This window comes from Nymphaea colorata, chromosome 9 (genome assembly GCF_008831285.2).
Source record: "Nymphaea colorata isolate Beijing-Zhang1983 chromosome 9, ASM883128v2, whole genome shotgun sequence".
Taxonomy (NCBI): domain Eukaryota; kingdom Viridiplantae; phylum Streptophyta; class Magnoliopsida; order Nymphaeales; family Nymphaeaceae; genus Nymphaea; species Nymphaea colorata.
Window position 1 is genome coordinate 8900017 of NC_045146.1, and position 24913 is coordinate 8924929.

At 39.8% G+C, this 24913-nt stretch overlaps 1 protein-coding gene across 3 annotated transcripts; it reads left to right on the plus strand.

Moving 5' to 3' along the window:
• The first annotated feature begins 331 nt into the window (after positions 1-331).
• On the plus strand, positions 332-23558 carry LOC116260451 (uncharacterized protein At5g39570-like). Of its 3 annotated transcripts, none has more exons than XM_031638804.2 (2): positions 332-1658; positions 23473-23558. In XM_031638804.2, exons 1-2 carry the CDS (start codon positions 931-933, stop codon positions 23480-23482), a joined length of 738 nt encoding a protein of 245 aa, XP_031494664.1. In that variant the 5' UTR covers positions 332-930; the 3' UTR covers positions 23483-23558. The 3 variants fall into 3 exon arrangements, with proteins under 3 accessions (XP_031494664.1, XP_031494665.1, XP_031494663.1); XM_031638805.2 differs by lacking the exon at positions 23473-23558 and adding an exon at positions 19132-19447 and having other exon boundaries at positions 334-1658; XM_031638803.2 differs by lacking the exon at positions 23473-23558 and adding an exon at positions 19173-19447 and having other exon boundaries at positions 335-1658.
• Positions 23559-24913: the final 1355 nt, after the last annotated feature.

The following is a 24913-nucleotide window of genomic DNA, read 5'->3' on the forward strand; positions in this document are numbered from 1 at the left end:
TTAATTTAATCTGGTTAGTTATGCTTTTTAACGTTTTAGCATTTGTTTTATTAAAGTGCATATTTTTTTATTTTTCTGATTTTTATTTTTAAATTTAGAACACCATTTTAAATCAAGTGATTCAAAGACTATTCCGATGCCATCCACCGATTGGCTGAAAGCCTGAATCGTTTGGTTCTTCTATGCGATTTAAAAGCCGGTTTGCCAACTGGGTATTTAAGATTCTCTCCAACATTTTGTCGAACATTTGAGAAGCCCATAATTGGCGAATTCGGGAGGTCAGCATGAAAAAAATGCTTTTCCTGCTAGGAGAGTTGGGGGAACAACTGCTATTAGGAAGGCCTGCTGAGCAACAATGGGTGGTGACAATGATGAAATAGATGCTTTTCCTTGTTACGAGAGTTGGAGGATCGACTACTATTAGGAAGGCCTGCTGAGGAACAATGGATGGTGGGCGACAGGTTGAGGGCAGTGACCTACCGACACGCCCTTTTGTGGTCAGGTTGATGGATATGATTTGTTAGGAAGACGAGAGAGAGAGAGAGAGAGAGAGAGAGAGAGAGGTCAAGACTCAAGAGAGTGCAGAGAGAAAAGGTATGGACGCAATGAAGCAGAAAACGTTTACCGGCCATGAAGTGACGCGTGGTAGATGGTGATGGCGTTTAGATTAGGTAGGCCACCCAAGGAGCGACCTGGTCCGTTCATGACTGGTGGCCATTTAACCAAGGACAAAGCGACAGGGCCGTGGAGAGTTTGGCCGCTTGTCTCCTTCATCAGGTACGTTAGACTGTTGCAACAAAGCCATGTGAAAGGATGGAAGGGCGGTGAGGCAAGGGAATGACAGAGCCGTTCTAGCGCCAGAAGTAGCAAGGTACTCTCTCCTGCCCTTCTTGCCCACGCGCAGCGAGGTATCCTATATGCAATTTTTGAATGATGATTTACGATGATCGAACCGGTGGGGATGATGTGTTCCCGGAGTATGATCCTACCCCTTACAGCGGGGGCTACGATCAGGCTCTCGCTTATGGACAGCCGGTTACCCCCTCCCACGAGACCTGCTACACTCCGGAATCTATGCTTGATCCATCCCTCAACCAAGAAAATTTTACCCACGGACGCGGTTCTTCTGAGGATTCGCCTTACCAAGCAGAAAGGGATATGGTGGATTTCAATGGGAACTCCGGAGGAGGCGACGTTGACCGTCCTCGCTATCTTCTAGATGGTGAGCCCTGGCGGGACGATCCCTCTCATCCTTATGGTTATGGCGATGGCTATGGATATGACTATGGCGATAACTGGAGCTGTGGGTGGGACTGGCCCAAGCACCCGGAAGAAGCAGAATATGGCTCTAGGGTTCACCTGGATTATGCCCACCCAGTGAGTTATGCTGATTATTTGGCTGACTGGCTTCAACTGCATCAAGAGGATTCCCCCCACCAAAGCCACCTGGGCGAGGACTACCAAGGTCGTCAGGATACCAGACATGAATGTATGAGCGAGTGGAAGAGCGCGGTGGAGTACATATTTGGACGGCAGGACTCATGCGAACATGGTCATGCCGATGGCGCCATGCCCGACTACAGCTTCTGCGACTATCAGAGCTACGACCGACTTCCGACCGCCAACAATTACCGCCTACAAGGGCGTTCTTTCTCCAGGTCCGTACCGATACACCTTCTGGCCGGCCGTGTTGTTCCACGGCCATCCCCACTCTCCTCTGTATTTGTTAGCTTCGAAAGGTTTTTGTGTGACGGTCTGGTATCCTGTTTATTCACTTTCCGCCCATACTCCCCTTTTCCGCCTTTAGCAAATGCCTACACGTGAGATTTAGACTCTGCTTCCATGCTTAACTGCCCAGTCCGCTATTGTTATTAGCGCGTGGCTGAGCGGAGAAAGTTTGAGAAGCGTGGATGGATGGTAATTACCCTGGGAGGACATGCTAAATTACTGCCAGTGAAGATGTCTGGAGGCATGATTTGAGTAACCTTGCAGCAACGTTGAGGCAGCATCTGTAAGACAATCTAGTGTGACATAAGATGGCTTGGGGTTTAGGGAATTTTTATCAGCATTTTTCTCTTGCAGCAAATGGTCCACCCAGCTTCGTGCATGAGAATTTCTCAAAACGTGTTTATGAGGTTCCAAGCGAGGGAGCAAATATAGACGCTTGAATCCTTCATCACCTTTCCGTAAGGTTATTTAGTGGCTTGGAGAGCATGTCACTTGATAATGCTTGTGCTTTATTTACCTTATGGAATTGCGCACAATTACTGTAGATTTGTTGGGGAGAAAACATCAGCTGACAGAGAGGTAGGGCTGCACACGAGCCGAGTCGAGCTCGAGCTTGCCCAGCTCGAGCTCGAGCTCGAACTTGCCCAGCTCGAGCTCGAGCTCGAACTCGAGTCGAGCTACCTAACACAAGCTCGAGCTCGACTCGATTAAACAAAGTCGAGCTCGAGCTCGACTCGATTAACTCGATTAGCTCGTCTAAATAAAATATGATCCTTCCTTTTAAAATATCTAGTAAATTTGATGACGTGGGATGAAATTTGTGAATCGCTCAACCCTGCCAACAGTTTAGAGCTGCAAATAGACACCATTTGGTATTAGACTGTTCTCATTATTAAATATTATAGAATCATAAGCTGATGACTGAACAACTGAACAAAATGTAAATAGGACATAATGTATACGAGGAAATAAAAGTTTAAAATTGGCTATACAGTATGGTAAAATAAAAGCCAACTTTAGTAGCTGCATATGTCCTTTGATGGAAAAACAGACGAGCAGATTCGAGTCGAGTCCAGATCTGAGCAGAGCATCATCTCCAAGAGGAAATTGGATAATAGCAGCAAAGTATTGAGCAAGCTTTAGAATATAGTTTGAGAAGACGTAGACAGGAGTCAAGATCAAGGCTGTGCAGAACAGAAAATAACCCATGACCTCTGGCTTTGCATGTAAATCCCCAGCATCCTCAACCTCCCAGCTCCAAAGGCCTGTCCACACAGTGTCTCCAAAGCACTTCCCATACCCAGCTGCCATGATCACCAAAACCCAGTTCAAATTTCCAACAGAAATCATCCAATACATAGATGATATAATAAAGGACATGCTCCTTAGTGCAGAACAGAAATCATCCAATACGCAAATGATATAATCTAGTATATGTTCCTTAATACAGAACAACTAGCAGATAGAAACAAAGCTTTTTTGGTTTGATGTCATGGGCTGCCATGTCTTACCAAGAAGCCAAAGCCCAGCCCTGCAACCACAGAGTTCTCTATGGACACAGCAGCGAGCTCCATAGCCATAGCTTCTTGCTCTCTATCAGTGATCTCCTGCACAGAGTGGGACTGCTCTGGTTCTCCAACAGGGGAAGTGCTTTGGAGACAATCTAGCTTACAATGAAGTACGTCAAACATGAGAAGCTAACAACCTAAAAGAATTTAACATGAGAAAATGTTGTACTTTTACAGATGGATGCACATTCTCGCTGTTCTACTCTTTACTGGCAGGCTGCTGATTCCAAAACATATGTAAAAAACCCATGAAGCAAGCTTATTACACTTCCATTACTGTTTGGAATGGAATGTGCCTTCAGTTATTACCTATATGTATAACATGCATCATTAAAGACATCTCAGTAAATTCAACTTATGAAAGAACGGTTTGAAATAGATTTGGTATGCTTGACTAGAGATCAAAGCATAAGGCATGAAAGCCCATTTTAGCAGAAACCAGCACTAAAGGTAAAAAAGGGTATGGAATATCCAAAGAAAAATGTGAGTCGAAAAGCAGAAACCAACATACGAGTATTTTCAGGAACATCTTTTACATCATAAACTAAAGCCTGTTCACCTTTCACCATTCATCATAAACATTATTAGAATTTAGAACCATATATTTGTATATAAGTATGTTTGTCTCAAGGTAAAATCAAGCATCTAAGAACAAAACAATAACTGAACTTAGAACAATACCTAATATTTTGATAGGTTGTATGCATAATATGTTGGAATTGATGTTGAATCATGTCATGCAATCTCATCTTCAGCAGTACCCTACAAAAAAAACCAACAATAGTTGATAAGTAAACAACTTCTATAACATATAAGCGTAAAATAAACATGATAAAACTTAAATATACATGCATTTTGGTACTTACCTTTAGCAATACCGGTACAAGATTCATAGGGTCGCCATACCGTTTTATCCAATCGCCTGCACAAACTAATTCTTCTACTGTTTTTGGGCTCAATGAACTCCTAGATTCATCCACAATTCGACCTCCAGTACTAAAAGCAGATTCAGAGGCAACTGTAGTGATAGGAATACACAACATATCTCTTGCCATATGTGATAAAATAGGGTATTTCAGTTCTTTATCTTTCCACCAAATTAATATATCAAACGAATCATGAGCGGTAACATCACATTTGAGCAATCCATCTTCTAAATACATATCAAGCTCATACTCTGAAGCTTGAAAATGAACATTGTCTGCGTTATTTAAAAAGCTAAAAAATCTTATTCTACTTCTATTGGAGTTGCCACATGATGAGTCAGTTCCTCTCATAAAAGTAGTAGAATCACTTTCAACATCTTTATTTAAACCGTCAATTTTTGCAATGCAGCTGTTATAAAGGTCTTGCATTGTACTTCTTACTAATGTCATATGTTCTTCTTTTTCTTCTATTTGACAAAAAGTCTTTGAAAAGACAAAGTCTGTTAAACTCAACTTTATCCTTGGATCTAGTATCGAAGCAATAGCCATTAATATGTTGCAGGAACTCCAATACTTATCAAATTTTTTCTTCATTTTGAATGTCATTCTCTTCATAAAGCTAGACCCATTTGTAACTCCTTCTTGTAATAATTCTTGAACCCCCCAAATTTCTAAGAAAAATAGGTTTGTTGTAGGATACTTCGACCCTGAAAAAAGAACAGAAACATTATAAAATGCTTCAAGAAAAGAACATATTTTTTGTACTCTCTCTCATTCTTCTGCATCCAACAACCAAGTAAAACCAACATCTTCCATAGCATATCTATCAAAAACATGTCTGTACATAAGTGCAACTTCCAACATCAAGTAAGTAGAATTCCATCTAGTTGAAACATCTAGCACCAACTTCTTTTGACCATGCATTTCAAATTCATCTACTATAACCTAAAAGTTGTAAAGTCTTGATGGGGAACATTTTATGTATTTGACAGCCTCTCTGATCTTATCAAGTTCATCTCTAATTGCAGACAAACCATCTTGCACCATTAGATTTAAAATATCTGCACAACAATGCACATGAAAAAATTTACCGCCTTGGTATAGACTTACACCACTTTTCTCTAAAATTTCTTTTAATGTTCTTACAAGAACATCATTAGGAGAAGCATTATCAACCATAATTGAGATGATCTTCTTTTTTATTTTCCATTCTTGAATATTTTTAGCAATCACATTTGCTAGATTCTTCCCTGTATGAGGTGGTTCGACTTGGCTAAAACCAATTATATGCTTTTGAAGTGTCCAAGAATGATCTATGAAGTGAGCTGTAATGGAAATATACCCAATTTATTGGTTAGACGTCCACATATCTGTTGTCAAAGCAACGGAAGGAACTCCTTTAAAATTCCTTCAATCTCTTTTTTTCGACCTCGTATAATTTTGTGACATCTCTTTTCATTGTTGTCCTTGAAATGGGTACCCAATTTGGAAAAGCAACCTTCATTAAAAATCTAAACCAACAATGTTCAACCATATTGAATGCATACTCATGACAAACTACCATCTTTGCTATTATTTCTCTTATCTTTTCAGGAACAAGTTTGGCACCATTACTTATTACTTCCTTTGTAAGGCCTGAAACTTCACTAATCCCAAACCTCAAAGTATTTTGCCTCAAACTACCAGAACGCATAAGACATTTATGTCTTTTCATCGATGATGTACACCCTCCTGAACTTATAACAAATGTTGTTTTACAATACTTGCATCTACCTTTTTTGACACCACCTACAGTTACTTCTTCAAAATCATTCCAAACTGAAGAAGTTCTTGCCCTTTGTCTTTTCATACCACCCACAGTTACATCCTCATTTTCAACAGACCTTGTATTAATAGGATCTAAACTGTCATGAGCTATAGACTGTTGTGTAGAGCTTCCTACATTATGTGGTTCTGTTGAACCTGCTCCTGAACTGCATATTACTTGTTTGTCTTTACTAATAGTATTTTCTATCGGTGAAGACATTCTTCTTCCGTAGATAAAAGGACTAATCTGTAATACAATAATTAACTACAGTTATATAGTGCATTTTTTAAATTCACAATGCTTTTTCGTAAAAAGAAATTAAAATAAGAAGGAATTAAAGACATGCAACCAACAACAACGCACAAACATAAAATAAGAAAATACATAACAAAGCATGATATGCATCTGGACTAGGATAGGCAATTTTGTTAATCACTGACTTTTCAAACCATAGAAATTTCTAAAATTTCAGAAATACATATATCAAAATAAACTCAATTTGATTGCTTTTTCTATTGGCCCTTTAGTGTAATGTGCACTAAATATTATTGCAGGCTTCCCAGCCATGGCCCATGAATGAATGAATGAACAAAAAAAATCATCCTAGGCAACAGAGCAAGAAACAACGTGAGAAAATAAATAAAAAGAAAGAATAATAAAAGAATAATAAAAGCTATTTATTTCAAGCCATGAATGACCAGAAAAAATCTTCCCAGGCAACAGAGCAAGAAACAACGTGAGAAGATAAAGAAAAAGAAAGAATAATAAAAGCTATTTTTTTCAATGTTTCATGCCTAGGCCCTTTAGTGCCTAAGTGAAGGCCTTGCACACAGCTGGATCTACACATGCTTGGCACACATGTCATAAACAATATATAAAAAGAATTTATGTTAATGAAATAAAAAATCATGTGAACATGAAGGAAGAAAAAGGAAATGTGGAGCAATGTTGTTCCTGTAAAGCTTGGTGAACAAGATTTAAGAAAGAAAATATTGGACAGGCGAGATTTGAAGGTTTCTAACATGGCTAAAAAACGTCGACTACTTAGGAAGAGCAAATTTCTTCCAAGCAATCACTTTGCACGAGGAAAAAAAATAACAAAATCTCTTTGACCCCTTTCTGAGCCTTCTTTCTCATTTCTAACCACCAAAATAGGCATTGCATCAAGAAATTCAAAACAACAAAACAGGTTCACAAAACAGGTAAGAAGGAGGAAGAGGAAGAAGATGAACAACAAGGAGAAGAAAGGAAGGTTGAAGGGGTACCTGACGTGAAGGCGGGAGCAGAAAGCACACCTCTAGAAGCAATTACGACCTCAATATTTATCCCTTTCTAAGATCTCTGCCAAAATAAAAAGCAAAAAAATGACTAATAAGAGGATGAAGTCAAGGATTTGTTTGAAAGCACAGGCGCAGCACAAGATGTTCAAAACTTTGACCCCCGGAGGAGCATTAGCATACCATCGGGCGTTAGGCAGAGCAGAGGGCGGTGGTGGGCCGGTGGCGGTGGCAGAGAAGGAAAATGAGGAGGAAATGCAGACAGTGGGGCTGTCGTTCCCGTGCTTGTGCAGACCCTGCGAAGGTGAGCCTATGAGGATGAGGTGTCACCGTGTCACGGACTCACGAGAGTTTAAGAGAGAGAGAGGCAAAGAAAGAGCGCATGAAAAAGAGGGGAACATACCTGGTGCTCACACAACAAGCATTGCCAATCTTTTGGGTCGTCTCTAGATGCCCATTTGTGTTCTTTTCATTGTGTGGACTGTCATGGGGAGCCTAAACGAAAACGCAGACGGCAGGCCGGACGGTGGAGCTGGTGGTTAGATGTCAAATGCCATTGCCAGACGGTGGAGCTGGTGCCTGGTGGTTAGATGCCGAATGCCGGACGGTGGTCTGGTGGAGATGGTGTGTGGTGGACAGGCGGTGGCGGTCTGGCGGAGAGGAGAGGACTGGATAGATAGTCGACGGAAGAGAGAGAAAAGGGGAAAAGAACTTATAACCGATCAATTTTTACCCTAAACCGGTGAACCGGTTTTGGTAAATTTGTGTATCGGTTTTCAAAATTTAAACGGTTTTATATAAACGAGTCGAGTATAAACAAGTCGAGTTCTTAAAACTCGAACTCGACTTGTTTACTCATTCGAGTTTCATTGTAAGCTCAAACTTGACTCGTTTATAAACGAGTCGAGCTCGAGCCGAGTTTAACCGGGCGAGTTTGAGTCGAGCCCGAGCTGGCTCGACTCGTTGTGCAGCCCAACAGACAGGGCAAGATTTTATAGGTAGATCGGTCTTGTGTCTGGTGTACAGGCAGAATTATGAATAAGAAGATTAAGATTTAGCGCAAGTTAAATGACATGACTAGTACAGACATTCTCTTGTTATTAGCGTGGAAGCTATGTTTCATGGACACTAAACACTGTGGTTGTGAGATACTGGCTATAAGTGTTTAGGGCACGAGTGAAAGGATCATGGCAACTGAAATATATGATTTTTTGAATTTGCTTTCCAAGTTTGTCATAGGAATTGCTTTTATTATGGTCCGGTTTCTAAACAAGCCTTTTGATTATTTTTTAGGATGAAATATTTGTGAAAACTCTAGCCTAATGATTTTGTGACTCTATAAAAGGTTATATATGCATTATGCATTGGAATCAGACTGTCTGTTGTTGAGTTACAAAGTTAATTATGTAATTACCAACATCTAGTTCCTTTGCCAAGAAATAGACAGACTTACTGTAACTATTGGTTTGCATAATCTAGTTGCTCGCTGATTCCATATTTTTTTGTATACCCAACCACATGTGTGGTCTCTAGGGCTGATTTAACTGAGATCTGCTTTTCATTGCTGGAAGCCTCAATGTGTTGAGGATGGCAATAAAAAAATCAGTGGTAGAAAATGCATATAGATGTAGTCTATAGGTTGACTTAATGGAGATCTACCTTTTGATTGTTGGAAGCCTACATCTGTCCATGTTGGGAACTATGTCACATAGGTGTGGCGGGGTGCGGGTGCCGAAGCAGCACATTCCAATAAATTTAGCCGCGGCAGTGCGGCGAGGGTAATTTTTTTTATTATTAATATATATATATATACACACACACACACATACACACATAACAAAATTGTCTGTAAACCAAAAAATTACAAATTTACACTATCTACATTCGGTGCTAAGTAAAATATTAAAATCTAAATCAGTAAATGGTATATGAATGTTTACAATACACTTCAAACATTCAGTGCTAACAGTCATTGCAGCAAAACAAATCAAATTATGGCTACTATAAAAAACTGCATACAGAGGAGAAAGTCATAAAAACATGCTAAGCAAGTAAACATTCAACAACAGTATAACCATCATTGCAGCAAAACAAAAAACTGGTAGGTGAAAAACATTAACACGTTAACAGTAAAACTTAAGCATATATAGTGTATACCATGAAAACAATGATCAAACAATTCCACATTTTAGAAAATAATCATTAAACCTTGAACATTACAAAAACAATAATTAAATTAAAGAGAAACCGCAATGAAAGACAAAGACGCAAGTGACATCAAGAAATCAACTAGATGGATCGCAAACTCGCAGCTGATTCCTGACACATTTGGGTGGAGACCCAGCGGCCAATGCTTCTAAACTCCAAACGGAGATGGACCAAATGGTCTTGTGCTGCTGCCTTGTGCTAGAGATGCATTGAAGGTTGCTGCTGGTTGTTGGAAGATAGTACGCAGTCTCATGTCACCGGAAAACTGTGAGGATTGCCAGGACCCACACACAACAGCAAGGCACCTCAAGGGTGAACGAAGGGCTTTCGGCTAAGTCAAAGCCCTAATCCCCTTTTGTTTTGTGTTTTAACAAACTATAAACAAATTAAAAAAATAAGCAAATGTAGACTTGACATGGTTGACCGCACTTGACTCACGTTTGACCCAAATCATGTGCATACGAAAATCAGACAATCTTGGTCAGGTGCGGTCAGCCTCACCCAATTCCCGTTGACTGGCTTTGGGTGCGTCAGAGCGACACCCGAGTCTACACGTGCACCTGAGTCGTGTCGTGTCGACTCAGGTGCGGCACTGAAAATGCAGTGTCCGTGTGACCTAGGTTGGGAATTAAAAGGTCGGTGGTGGAAAATGCCTGAAACTTAATTGGCTTAGAAAATATCGGTTTTTGTTCAACACCAATAAAGAGCTGACTTAGATGCCTTCGGTCATGCTGAATGGACCTACATTTAAGTCCCAACAAGCTTGTGAGCGCATGTTTGTACCAAATACATCCACACAGACAAACAAACACACAGGTTAGCTATATATGTTGCATTGTGGTTGAGACGAGTGTTAGCCTTTTAACATTTGTACAAGTGCTAGAGATCTATAACAAACAACATGCAAACATAGTATATATCAATTAACTAGATTATGCAAACCAAGATTCACGAACTTATTGCATTTTGTTGCAAATTTAACACTACAGGTCCTCCCATTATGGTCCATTCAGTAATAATAGTCACTTGAATCATTCTTTTTGATGAAAGTATGATTGTATGGGGGGGAATATTTGTGACAATTTTAGACTACTCATTTCCAAAATTTTATTGAAACATTGTATCTACTCCTTAATCAAGCAGTCAAAGTGTTGAGACAATAAAAAATTAATAATTTGAGTACATCATTATAATTATCTTTTCAGGAAATAGATAGACTCACCATAAATCTTTGTTTGAGTACTCTAGTTACTCTCTTTGCTTCTTTTTCTCTGTATAGAATCTCTGTTTACATCTATGCACACATGAAAATTTTGGCGTTGGATTTTTGTACATAACATTTACAAGTGAAAGAATTTTGTATGACAGATAATGGTAATATCAATTTGGTGTTAGATCAGAGAAAAGAAAAAATAAGGAAAGGAGAGAAAGAAAGCTGTCAAGGGTGGAGGCAGTAGCAGCACAGACTTAGAGACCTTCAATCCTACTTCTTTGATATATTAACATATAGTTGGATAGAAATTCTACTAAATGGCAAAAAGTCATAAAACATTAAAACATGTCTAAACATGTCTAAAATCAGACGTGTATGGATCTGGAGTATTATGAGTATAGATCCAATCACATTCATCAATACATCTTAACTGTCACAGGCTGACTCCTTCAGTCCGTGCGACACGGCAAGAACCTAGTTGCCGTCAGCCTTCAAACCACCAAAAGGGCGCAAAGAACATTAAAAAACAGTGTATAAAGAAAACAGTGTGAATAAAGAACTCATAATATATTTCACTTGGAAAACTTAATACATCACGAAGAAGGTAAGAAAGGAGAAAAGATCTCAACTTGCTTACAGGATGGCCGAAGCCACTTACAGAAGATTCCAATGCCAACCACCCAAAACATAGAATCCCCACACATGACACTTAAACCGGTGGGAGAGAACTCCCTTAGAAGTAAACAAGCAATAAGCAAAGGACTCAACATAAGCAAATGAATTATATTGCAAAACAAAGCAAAGGACTGTACATACTCTCAAACACAGGAGAACATGCTCTCCCCTTCAACTCAAGTATCGTCCTTGGCACCAGCTGCTTCATGGTAGGCTTTGACTTCCAATGGGTAGAGCTGCTTCATGCAGAATGCATAATCCTAGGTTGGATTTTGCTCGCCTATCCACTTCACTTGGTACTTCTTCGGTTCTCTAAGAAAGTTGGTTTTGTGCCGAAATTTTTTTTCCATCTGATGGTCCACTGCTCGCTTGATCGGCAAGGCTCGCTGCACGACCAGGTCTCTTTTTGTGATGCTCCTATCTGGGTCTTCCTCATCAAAGTAAAAGGGCTTCAGGTTACAGACATAGAACACTGAATGCACCTTAAAGTCTGACGGCAGGTCTAGCTTGTAGGCCAACTTCCCGTTCCTCTTCAGCACGGTGAAGGATCCTTCATACTTCCGAATTAACGACCTGTGTCGACCATGGAAGATGCCCGTCCGGTCTGGATAAAGTTTCACGATGACTTGATTGCCCACTCGAAATTCCATTGGCCTTCGACTCTGATCTGCAAACATCTTCATCTTCTTAGCGGCCTTGTGTACGAACACCTTAGCCAACTCCGTCTGTTCCTGCCAGTTTCAGACAAACTAGTAGGTGAAAGTAGGCCGTCCCTTCTCCTGAGCAGCAAGGGTATGAGGCATCAACGGCTGCTGTCCAGTGGCTATCTCGAACGGACTATGTCCAGAAGACTCGCTCTTCTACAAATTGTAATAAAATTGGGCTACATCAAGTAGCTTCACCCAATTCTTCTGATTTGCGCTGACATAGTGCCGAAGGTATGTCTCCAATAAGCCATTGAACCGTTCAGCTTGGCCGTCAGTTTGTGGGTGGAAACTTGTTGAGAACAATAAGTCCGATCCCAAAAAACTAAACACATCGTACCAGAACTTCCCTGTGAAGCGGGCATCACGATCACTGACAATGCTTTTCGGCACGCCCCAATGTTTCACTGTATGTTCCACAAACAGCTCTACCATCTTCTCCGCAGGACATTCCTTAGAGGCTGGGATGAAGGTCGCATACTTTGAGAACCTATCTACAACCACATGGATGGAGCTGAAGCTGTCAACTTTGGGTAAGCAGACGATGAAGGACATAGAGAGACACTCCCATGGACATTCTGGAATAGGAAGAGGCTTCAAGAAACTGACAGTCTTCTGATTCATCCCCTTGTCTTGTTGGCAGATCAAGCACGTCTTCACAAAGGCCTTGACGTCATCTCGCTTTTGTGGCTAGTAGTAGCCATGTTCAAGGAGCACCAACGTCCACTCCTGGCCAGGATGACCTGCCCGCTGCCTACAACGAGTCGTGGCATTCCTTCAACAGCTCTCGCCGAAGTTTTCCCCAACTAGGCACGAACACTTGTCCACCCTTCGACATTAGAAGTTCATCACACAACCAGAATGGCAGCGTCTTTCCCGCCTTAGTTGCCTCAACTAAGTGCTTGGCCACAGGATCCTGCGTCATGCCTTCTCGAATCCACCCGAGAAGAGCACTCTCCAACTGTGCTTCAGATGATGTCGTTCGAGTAGCTGCCAGCTCCGCCTTTCGACTTAACACGTCTGCTACAACGTTAGTCTTTCATGCCTTATACTTTAAGGTGAAATGAAATTCCGCAAGGAATTCCTGTCATCGGGCCTGCTTTAGGGTCAACTTCTTTTGAGTCTGGAAGTAGCTCGTAGCTACATTATCTATCTTCACCATAAATTGAGCTCCCAATAAATAGTGTCTTAACGTGCGAAGGCAGTGGATAACGGCCCTCATTTACCTTTCATGCACAGAGTATCGCCGCTCTGCATCTTTGAGCTTTCTGCTTTCGTAGGCAACCAGATGTCCCTCCTACATCAGAACTCTGCCAATAGAAAAATCTGAAGCATCCGTGTGAACTTCGAACTTCTTGCTATGATTAGATAATCTATGCACAGGCTCCTACGTTAAGGCCTTATTCAATCGATCAAAGGCATCTTCCTCAAGTTCCTCTCAAGCCCAAGTTGGGTTCTTCTTCAGCAAATCAGTAAGAGGTGCAGTTATCAAAGAATACCCCTCAATGAATTACTAAGGCTGCGTTTGATTGTAAGGAAGAATTTAACGTGGTAAATTTAACATGGTAAATTTTTTTAGAAAAAAAACAGGATGAAATTTAACCCTCTTCTGATTTGAGGTCCTGTTTGATTGCAGGGAAGTTTTTTGCAGGGTAAAATTAACTGTGTTTGTTGCATAGGGTAAAATGAAAGAGAGACTTTTTAAGTGACCATTGGAAGATGTGGTTTTTTTGTTTTTCTCCTCCATTTTCACGTGGATACACTCGCATTTCTCTATATACCAACAAAACATAAAATTAACAAAGTCATCAGTCATCAAATTATTTAAACAAGCAAATCATTGAAGGAATAAAAGCTTCATGTCAACACCCTTTAACATACCCACATTGTTTTTGCTCACATTCCCTCTAAAGCTGAAATCTCTCCAATTGACTGAGCACCGATGTTTGATAACTCATCATCATCTGACATACCGGACTGTATTTTTAGCCCCTCCATTGAAAGGGCTTCAATTTTATCCATCGCACATGGTCAGTGACCCATTGTTTTTGGCACTCTTAAAAAGGGCAAGATTCATAGACCGCACAAATCCACCATCTCTTGTTCAGAGAAAAGGCATTCTCATTCAAGCCCCATTCCCGCATCAAAAATTCAGTCTCTTCATCCTCCAGTATTTTCGCTCTAGTTTTACTTTTCAGAGCTTGAACTGCCTTGTCATGCTCTGCTTCAGCAGCATGTACAATGAATGAAAGCTCAAAATCCTCATCCAAGTCAAAGCTAGTCTAGCTTTCAAGATGATCTCTAGGAAGAGGAAAGTTCTCTGTCTCTATCTCCTCACCCCTCATTATATCTGACCGAGAAGCGCCCTCACTGGAAAATGATCCTTCAGTTTCCAGCTGGGGATCCCCTCCGTTCCAAACATCTGCAGCAAAGAGATCCCCACTAGCCAATGAATCTTTCTCAAACTATTTCCATAGTCGTTCCCTTGGTGATTTAGGATCACTTTCAGAACTCAATGAAAATGGGCTATGCTCTATTCCCAACAAATTCAAGAATTTCCCAACCAATTGAAACCTCTATATCAGTTTTCCCCAACCAATTGCTTTCAACGATGAATTGCAACAGCCATCACAGTTTCCTATCATCAATCTGTCATTGGAAATAGGGATTTCCCTTGACAAACCAAGCTTGGTTCTTCACCGACAAACGATTATCAAGATACTCATTTGAAGACATGGATCATCACGGGCCACCAACCAAGAACAATATAAAAACACTGCTTCAAAAACCTCAACTTGCGAGGTCCCCATGAAGCAGCAAGAAGGGAAAAACAGAAAGAAAACAACCATTGCATTTGAAGGACCGCAGAGACGAATAGAAAAAGAGAGAACGCAGAATAGGGAGAGAGAGGTTGGCGTACCTCAATTTCTTTGAAGGACAATGGCGATGGCTGGAGGCAGAGCGGCGGTGGTGGTCCGAGTGAGCGGTGGACCTCTGCTTCCGCCTTCCTCCTCTGCTTCTCCCTTTCCCCTCTGCTTCTACCCCCTCTTCTTCTCGTCCTTCCCCCTCTGCTTCTGCCTTTCCCTTTCCCCCCTCTGCGTCGCCTGGTCGGGAGCCGTCGAGCGGGTGAAAGTTCACCCGCTCAAAAGTCAGACCTGTGAGGTCGGACTTTTGAGCGGGTGAACTTTCACCCACTCGCTTTAACGAAAAACGGGTGAAAGTTCACCCCGTTTGATACATCGTGAGTACGGGCGGGTGAAATTTCACCGCCCGTACAGTTTTTCCCCTCCCCTCTCGTTTTATCTCTACAATCAAACACAACCTAATAGTAGTTCGTCAAGCCGAGGAATGAACGCAACTCCTGCACATTGGTTGGCGGTTTCCAATCCTTAATAGCTCTCACCTTTTCTGTGTCTATCTGTAGCTGACCATTCCCTACTATGTGGCCGAGAAAATTGATTTCTTGTTGATTGAATAAGCACTTCTCGCGCTTCACATAGAGTTCATTCTCCCTTAGCACCTTGAACACTGTTCATAAGTGTTTCACGTGGTCTTCCATCGAGCTGCTTACTCGAGCTCCACCCAACTGATCAAAGAGATCGACAATCTAAGGTAAATGGTACTTGTTCAATGCCCTGTAATCCAAGCATAACATTTTAGAGCCATCATGTTTCGCCTGAAACAGCACTGGTGCACCAAAAGGAGTTTTGGAGGGTCTGATTATACCTCCAACTAGCATCTCATCCAGTTGTCGTCGAAGCTCTTTTAACTCTGCAAGGGCCATTCTATAGGGTGCAATTGTCGGTGGTTTGACACCAAGAATCAGTTTTATGGTGTGATTCACTTCACGTCGAGGTGACAGTCGTCTAGGGAGCTCCGCAGGCATTGTCCCTGTGAATTCCTCTAGGACAGGCGCAAGCGCCTCTCAGACCAAACCAGGAGAGTCTTTAGCACTTCCGTGATTGCCACCAAGTACGTATCGTCACCGTACTTTAGGTCTTTCTTTAATTGAAGAGCAGATATCATCGCGGCCTTGGCCTTGTCTTTCCTCACTGTTACTGCTGGGACCATACAAGGAGACTTCTCGTCCATAATGCTAACACTGCGCAAATGCGGAATCGAGACCAATCTCGCTGCACTAAGGAGCTCCATGCCTAGAATAATCCAGAAATCATCCATCGGGACCAATGAGAAGTTAGCTTTTATTGACCAACTCTCAATTTTCACAACCGCATCCCGGGCCACTCCGTGGATGGGTTTTTGCCTCTAAGTTGACTGCCTTAATGCGCAACTCTCCCTTCTCAAGGGTGAGACCCAATCTCCTCGCCTCCTCATTCGAGACGAAGTTGTGTGTGGCACCCGTGTCTACCATAGCCTTCGTAGGTTTTCCATTCACTAGAATCTCTAGATACATGAGTGCATTGAAAGGTGTCGCTGTCACCTTTGTTTTCTCTTTCCTTTTCAACGTGTTCAAAAGTTGAAGCACCCATCTTTGGTCATTCCCCTTCTTCACCTTGTACCGCATTAGCAGATTGTCTTGAGGTACATGTTGGGTTGTCTCTACGCTTTGGACATTGCCTGGCCATGTGTCTCCCTTCACAGAACCAACAAGTTACCTCATTATTTTGGTAATTGTTGCTCTTGCGAAAGAAAGGTTTCCTTTTACCTTGGTGCTAGGTCGACAATTCAACATTGTTGTCATGTCGTTCTTCCTTCTTTCCTCCATGGTCAGACTTCTTCAAAGGCTTGAAGGTGTTAGTGTAGCTCTTGCGCCGAGTATCGGTCATGCGCTCTGCTGTTACATAAGCATCATCCAAGGTCTCTGGATTGCACCTTTCCACTTCAGATTGTGCCCACAGCTGAAGTCTCAAAATAAACCAGTTCAGTTTATCTTGTTCCTGCATATTTGGTACATCTAACATGAGCCTTTGGTAGGTCCTCACATGGTCTTGCAAGGATTTCGTATGTTTCAATTCACCGACCATTCGATAGGCAAGGCGTGTTGCAGTCGGGGGTATGAAGTAATTCTTTAACTCTCGCTGAAAATCATTGAAAGTGTCTATTGTGTAGATCCCATTTTGAATATCAAACTGTTTTCTTCTCCACCATACCACAACATCGCCCTCAAACAGCATAGCTGCAGTCTTGACCTGAAGATCGTCCCCCACAACGCCTTGTAGGTCTAAGTAGTATTCCACTTGAAACAAAAATTTGTCGATCACACGTCTATTTCTATTTCTGTTGTATTTTGTTGGCCTCTGAACATCGACCCTTACTGGTCGATCGTCACCTCCACCTAGAGAAACTTGTTGCTGTAGTGTGAAGTTCCTTGACTTCAGCTTGCAGTGTGGTGACTGTGTCAGCAAGTAACCGATTCATGGCCACAAGCTCAGCTTCATCTTGTCTTTCATTCCCTCGAAGGACTCGACTGCATTGTCCAATGCTTCTTCATGAGTAACTACATCGGCAACCAGCTTGTTCACCACTTCAGCCAGTTCTTCTTGACCATGGGATGTGCCCATCTCGTCAAACTGGGCCACTTCCTTGCCCTTGGCCCTTCGCAGATTGTATTGAGTTGCCAGGACGTCCTCTTCGATCAATGCTTGCCGGTGGATTGTTCTACACCGGCTCTCCAATCGCTTCCCCAGATTGAGCAGAACCTGGGGCTCTGATACCTAATGCCGTCAAGAACCTAATTGTCGTCAGCCTTCAAACCACCGAAAAGGCACAAAGAGCATTTCGAAAATAATGTATAAAGAAAATAGTGTGAATAAAGAACTCACAATGTATTTCACTTGAAAAACTTAATACATCACGAGGAAGGTAAGAAATGAGAAAAGTTCTCAACTTACTTACAGGATAGCCGAAGCCACTTACAAAGGATTCTAATGCCGACCACCCAAAACATAGAATCCCCACATATGACACTTAGACCGGTGGGAGGGTACTCTCTTGCAAGTAAACAAGTAATAAGCAAATGACTCAACATAAGCAAAGGAAGTACATTGTAAAACAAAGCAAAGGACTGTGCAGAATCTCAGACACAGGGGAACATTAACAACCGTGGTCATAATCTTTTTGTTCTGTATTTGCAATTTATATTTTTGTAGACCTTTGGTGAACAAATAAACAACTTGGTTTCGTCACTGAACATGACTTAGGTTGATTTTTCTAAAAATTCTTCAACCTTTTGACCAATGAAGTGCTTTTCTACTTCAATGTCTGTGATGAATGGAATTGAAAGCAATAATGGCACTATAATTATCAAATAACAATAGTGATTGAAGGAATTTAATCCCGAGCAAATGTTGAACTCATGTAGCCTTAGCAGTTCTTGCTTCCCTGCACCTGTATTTAGCTCAGTGCTTGATCTTGTGATATCTTTTTTGCAACTATGAGAATTGGTATGTGTTGGTTATGCTGGAAAACACACTGATCCTCACGAGCAACAAAGATGGTTATGGAAATTTAGATTATGGAAAGGTAATTGTGAAGAAGCATATGCTCCCCTTTGGCCTTTACCCCATTCCAAGGTGGGTGAAAGTGCATTCTTTATTTATGACATAGTTCATGCCCCCATTTCAAGCCATGGATTATTGCCCTTAAGGCCTAGTTAGAAGGGCTAGAGGATCTTGGTGAGTGCTTCACTCACTTGTGTAGAGGCCTCCACCTTTTCATCCTACCCATAAATATTCTGAAAAAAAACTTTTTTCTTTTCCTTCTCAAAATGGTTGAATAGGGCTGAGATTCTGTTCTTCAAAAAGGTGGTAGATCCAATCAAAGTGCACAAGGACATTTTTTTCTTAAACTAAAAGGACAATTAATGCATGTGAAATGTGATTCAGTTTTCTCTTTTCAGTTTCATTTTGACCATTGCTTTTTTGTGTTCAACATCTTAATGGATTCATTGCTACAAGCTTGTTTTTGCCGTCTTTAACTTTAGATCTGATTTGCACTTGCATGGTTAACTTTAATTGAGGATAATGTGAATTCTCATAACTCTATGGCTGATTTCATCTTTTTAGGTAATTACTTGGCTTCATGAAGGTGTTTCTTTCCTTTGTAGGAGTGAAATATAGGGAAGTAACTTCAATACAATAGCTGGTTGGTTGAGGCAGTTACTTTAATACATGAGGGTTCATCCAGACGATACTTTATCTTGATGTGTACACAAATGCTTCTTAGTAAACTGCAAGATCATTGGTTTATGTTTTCCTTGTTTTGCAATGTCTTGGTAATCCAAAGTAAATGACATTATTACCATTCAAATCAACAAAATTTCAGTTGGACATGATCTTTCTGTATCTAATATTGCATTCTAAATAAAGGTAAATTCTAACTTTTGACATGTAGATCTTTCTTAGAGAAACCTCATCCAAGACCTTTTAGATGATAGGTAGGGCAGATTGGTTAGCCATTGTACTATAAGCTTGTCACCAACTTTTGATACCTTATAGAAATTGTATTCATCATAAAGAGATTGTTTGGCCTTTTCAGTTCTCCTAAGGTGTTCTGTATAAGTTCTTATTGCTTTGCAAATGTTGTCATCTTTCTTTTTTTTTTTTGTGTGTGAACCAATTTTTCCATTTACATTTAAATATGAAAACTGCTTAATGCCTTTTCTTTAAGGGTCATTACTACGTTTAAGTTTTTCATGTATTATAAACATTCTCCTGAAGCGTGTGAGTTTTATGTCTTGTTGTTTATCGGAATACTTTAGACTGATCCTTTGACTTGAAAAAGAAATGTTGTCTAGCTATGTGGAGCACTAGTGTTGTTTGGTACAATAGGGAGATATTAACATATTGGGCATTACAATGGTTCATCTTCATAATCTAAAATCAACATGGAATCCTTGGTCTCTTTTCGCTCTGGAAACACAATTATGCTATGAAACCCAATTGATGTCTTTATCAATTAACCACAACTTGGGTAGACCTGCTAAATTTAATATTTGACAGGACTGATTGGCCCACCAAGGATGACACATATAAAGATGTTTGTTTAGGGATGTTAATAAATTCAATTTGGATATTGATATCCAACTGAATTGGTTCATAAACAAGGATGTGTATTTATATGTAAAATTTAAATCTTACATGCAGACCATATAAATGAGATAATGCATGTACTCACCTCTAGTTCTTTATACATGATTTTGAGATATGGGACCTAACCAGTCAGTACGAGGTTTGGCCGTTCTTGGCACCTTTACTAAGAGTAATCAAACCAAGGACAAGACTAAATATTCCAATTCCTAAGTCTAAATGTATTCCAAATCCTGAGAAAGCAAATATGCCCTAATTTTGAAATCTATATTGATCCTAGAAGCAGATTGACGAACAAATGCAAATTAATTTGATATATTGTTCATGTTTGGGTCATCGTAGATAATTCAAATCAATATTCTAAATGTAATATGGTGCACGTAAAACTGGACATATGGACATGGAGTCTAGTCTATGTTGGGACTTGGATGTATGACATAGACCTATCAAGAAAAAAATGGACTTGATCTGAAGGTTTTAATCATGATATGAGAAACTTTATAATTCTTCTTCTAAATTGAAATAAGATATGTCATAGAGATCCAAAATATCATATCATGTTGTTGACACTCATGCTTCAAAATTCAAGGCTAGAGATCCAATAAATTTGATCTTGTATTCATAACTGGATTTTCTAAAATCTAAATTCTGAGAGGATAGATCCAATCTGATGATTGCATAGTTCAAAATTCCTGATACATGTCTAATCATGTGGGAATTCACCTAAGGTTTATGATCCAAAACTCAATGTGTAAAATCTGATCCAAAATCCAAGGCTTGAGATCCCTGATCCAAAATTTCGTATCCATAATCCAAGATTCATACTCCATAATCCAAGATCCTTAATCCAACATTATGATTCTTTAGCTCTAAATCTAAAGTCATTATCTAAAATCAATCAAATCTGATCAAAATCCAAAATTTAAATGACTAAGGCTAGGCCGGTCAAAAGGACTGGATTTGGTTTGATCTAGGTTTGAACATACTTAGAGACATGCTTGATTGGAGCATATGGGTTTGGTCTTAGTTGAACGACATGATTCATAATATGATCTTCATTCATCTTGTTTGGATGGGTTTAAAGGAATTGACTAGGTCTAGAATAAGATTAGGTTCACAGGTAGTGGGCTCTAAGACCGGTATGGGCTATGTCTTAGAGAATCGAACTGGGTTTAGACTCCTTGCTTACATGACCTAGAGCTTTTGAAATCCTTTGAAGAAGTTGATTTTGAAGACCTTGCATAGAAAGTTATGATTTTAAAAGCGGGACCTGCCTGATGACCTAACTAGGTTCAAGTGTTCACATAAATAAGCTAATGCCACAGGTTATGTTACTAGGCTAACCTGGTTTGGTTTCAAGCAGGAAGTACACATGCATGTAGGGTGATCCAGGTGCATGTTAAAATAAATATGTAATGCACGACTAATAAAAACATAAAAGGAGTACACTCTATATGCATGATTCAAGTAAAAACTACATAACCAAAGACATCGAACTAAAAGAGAGAGAAAGGGATGAGAGAGACATACCTGGCCCCTATTTCTACCCTAAAGGCATTGAATTAAGCCTATTCTAGAAAATAAATACATTAAATTAGGCACTATTAAAACAAATAAGAAAGATTTAGGACCTAAGAAAGAAATCAAATAAACTAAACATGCTAGATGCAACAAAAAATTAAAAATGCATAAAAGAAAGAAAAAGAAAACTAAAATGCAAAGAAGAAAACAAAGATGTGGGAAAAAGAAATTACCTGGACCCAGCGTACTCCCATGACCTCTGCACAGAGCCTTGTTGAGTGCTAATGCAGCCTGAATCAAGACTTAGGCCAAAGACTTTAAAAAGATTGAACTTATTTGAGCCAAGCCTTTTTGTGAGTACCCAGCTAGAGTTTTACTAGAATTATTAGGCTTCTCTAGGCAGCCCTCAAGATTTTTGAACTAGGACTAAAATCATAGACCTCTTCCTCACCCAAAGAAACATAAACTTTATGTTAAATAATGTTTTCAATCAAAAAAATATTCGCTGTGATCTCATACTGAATCCAAATTTAAATTCTGTAAAAAGTGATGCATACATGGAGAAATGCTAATTGATTCATGGTAAAGGATTCATATTGACATTGAGTATGGAGAACGAACAATGCAAGAATAGGTAGCAAAGAAGACACACATTAAGACCATAGTTTGAAATGGCTATCAGACTAAAAAATGTTCATACCGACCATATAGAGATACCGATTTTTTATTTTGTTTGTGTTGAGATCCTTAAAAAAGAATTTTGCATTATTCATGTCCTCTCTTATGAATTGACATTAAGCTTGAAGGGAGAAAATCATGATGTATTTTTTAAATACAATGTGCAGTAAGCTCACACGTGGATCCTGGATTCGGGCTTGATAATGGGGCATAGATGTAGGTCCAAATCTAAAAAATATTCTAGAAGATGGATCTAGATATGATGTTAATATTTGGATCATGATCTGATATTGACATTTGGAATTTAGAATGATGGCTCTAGATCTATGCAAATATATCTCATATATGAGATTTGGATATGAGATGCAGATATGGAAATTAGACTTTGATATGAAATCTAGATCATGAATCTGAATTGGAGATCTGAAATGGCATGAACCGGGACCTCGCTTGACTGGGCTAGGAGGGTTCAACTTGAGTGGCTTGGGTTGGACCTGACCTAGGTACAATTTTGAAAAGTAGGTTCAGGCCTAGGTTGGCAAGAGGTTTACTGGATCAACCTGGGTTCTATTTTTGGCAACTTTGGTTCAACGAAGAATTGAGGTGGGCATAGCTAGGCTCATGTGAAAGTATAAGAACGCAATCTCATCTCAAAGTTTGTTTTCTCGTGCGTGCCAGAGCATGAAATCTTACACTAAAACACAAAGATATGTGTATGCCAAAGCGCCAAATTTGTGCATTGGTATATTTACCTATGGGCATCAAAGCATGAAATCTTATTTCAATGCATGGTTTTGTAAAACTTGTATGAATGAGGTAACAAAAAGGTGTGCCAAAATACAAAAATGTGCTCCAATGCACAAAATCATTATAAAAGCTTGTGAATTTGGGGAAATTGAATGTACTTTTGTGTGAAATTGAGAAACTTATTTGTGATTGCAAGACTTGTGTGTACTATTGTGTAAAGTTGTAAAACTTGTGGGCACCAAGGTGCAAAATTTAGCAAACATGTGTTCATGTTAGACTCCATATTTGAGCCCTTACCGTAGAGGGTTAGGGATTTATCTAGTTTGTTGTCTTACTGCGAAAGCTAAGCCTTTTATTGTTTAAACTTTTCAGGTTTTGGTAGACCTGAGGTAGCAGGTTGTTCAAATGACTTTGTTCACATTCTATTGGAGAGATTTTGAGTCTATTGTCATGCCAAAGTGTCACATTTTGGTCTCATTGATGTCTTGTTTTTGTTAGACATCAATGTTTTGGTTTCGGGGACATTTTTGTCATGTATGTTATTGATAAACATGAAGTCATTTTATATGAACTGATTTTGTTACATAGTGGAATATTTGCTCCATTGTCATTTTGATTTGCATAGATCTATTTTAATTATTGTGTCGTCACACCTCAACGTGTTGTATCGAAAAAATTTATTTGGAGGTTAAAAAAGTTAGGGTGTGACAGCTTTGGTACCAGAGCTATAGAAAAACCTTACCATGGATGTGAGCTAAAGCATATATGTGAAGCCATGTTGCCCAGATATGCACTACTTTATTGAGCTCGTATTGTAGTTTTGATTTTCACTGTAATATATACATATAGAATGGATTAATGTTTTGAAATATTGTGATGATGCATCTTTGCAATTTGACTTGAAAGAATTGTCATAGACTTTATAATAAGAATGAGGGTTCTTACGGCAAAGCATGTATGCACTGAGGGGTGAAATTTGATAACCCTATTGCAAAACTTGAAGCTCTTGAAAAGATATCAAAACTTGAAAAATTGTTGTATGGTTTGATGGGAAAACTTATGGATCTCATTGCTTTCAAATTCTTTAAAATCCCTTGAGTTTGTTATTCTTGAAAACCATTTGTGGCCATTTCCTTAGGTGAGACTCGTGTTATCATTTAAAGGATGCCTTGGTATGAACAACAAGAGTAGGAAGAGAGAGAGAGAGAGAGAGATTAGTCTAACTACCAAAGAAATTTGATATGAAATTGTTTTATACAACTAGATTATATATATAATTTCATTAAATGAAGAGCCTTTACAAGATCAAACAATTCAACCTTATCAACATCAATCAGTTGACACGAACTGCCTAGCAAAACTTCCTTGACAATATAAGGCCCACCCTAGTTTAGCACCCACATCCCTTGGGATGGTCCTTCTATGGAATCGTTGATCTTAACACTAGCTCATTGATTTTCAAATTTTGCTCAATCACTGATCTGGCGAAGTGTCGGGATACCGTTTGTCGATTTGTCTTTGCATGTTTCAGTACTCGTAGCCTTTTTTCATTGAGTAGATCTAACTACATCATCTATTGATTTTGTTATTGATCCATGTGAAGCTCGATAACGCACATATGAAAACTTATAAGCTAGTTTTTGAACATGCAAAGGGAGGACTACGTTTGTGCTATATAGCAATTCTTCTGGAGTGGCATTGGTGGGAGTTTTTATTGTAGTCCTGTAAGCTCATAATGCATCATGTAATGTCTCATGTCAATCATGACCAACCTCCACTGCCCTTTCCATGATTTGGATAAGGATTTTGTTCA

Coding starts and splice junctions, on each gene's coding strand:
- LOC116260451 (XM_031638803.2), top strand. CDS start 931: ATGATGATTTACGATGATCGAACCGGTGGGGATGATGTGTTCCCGGAG.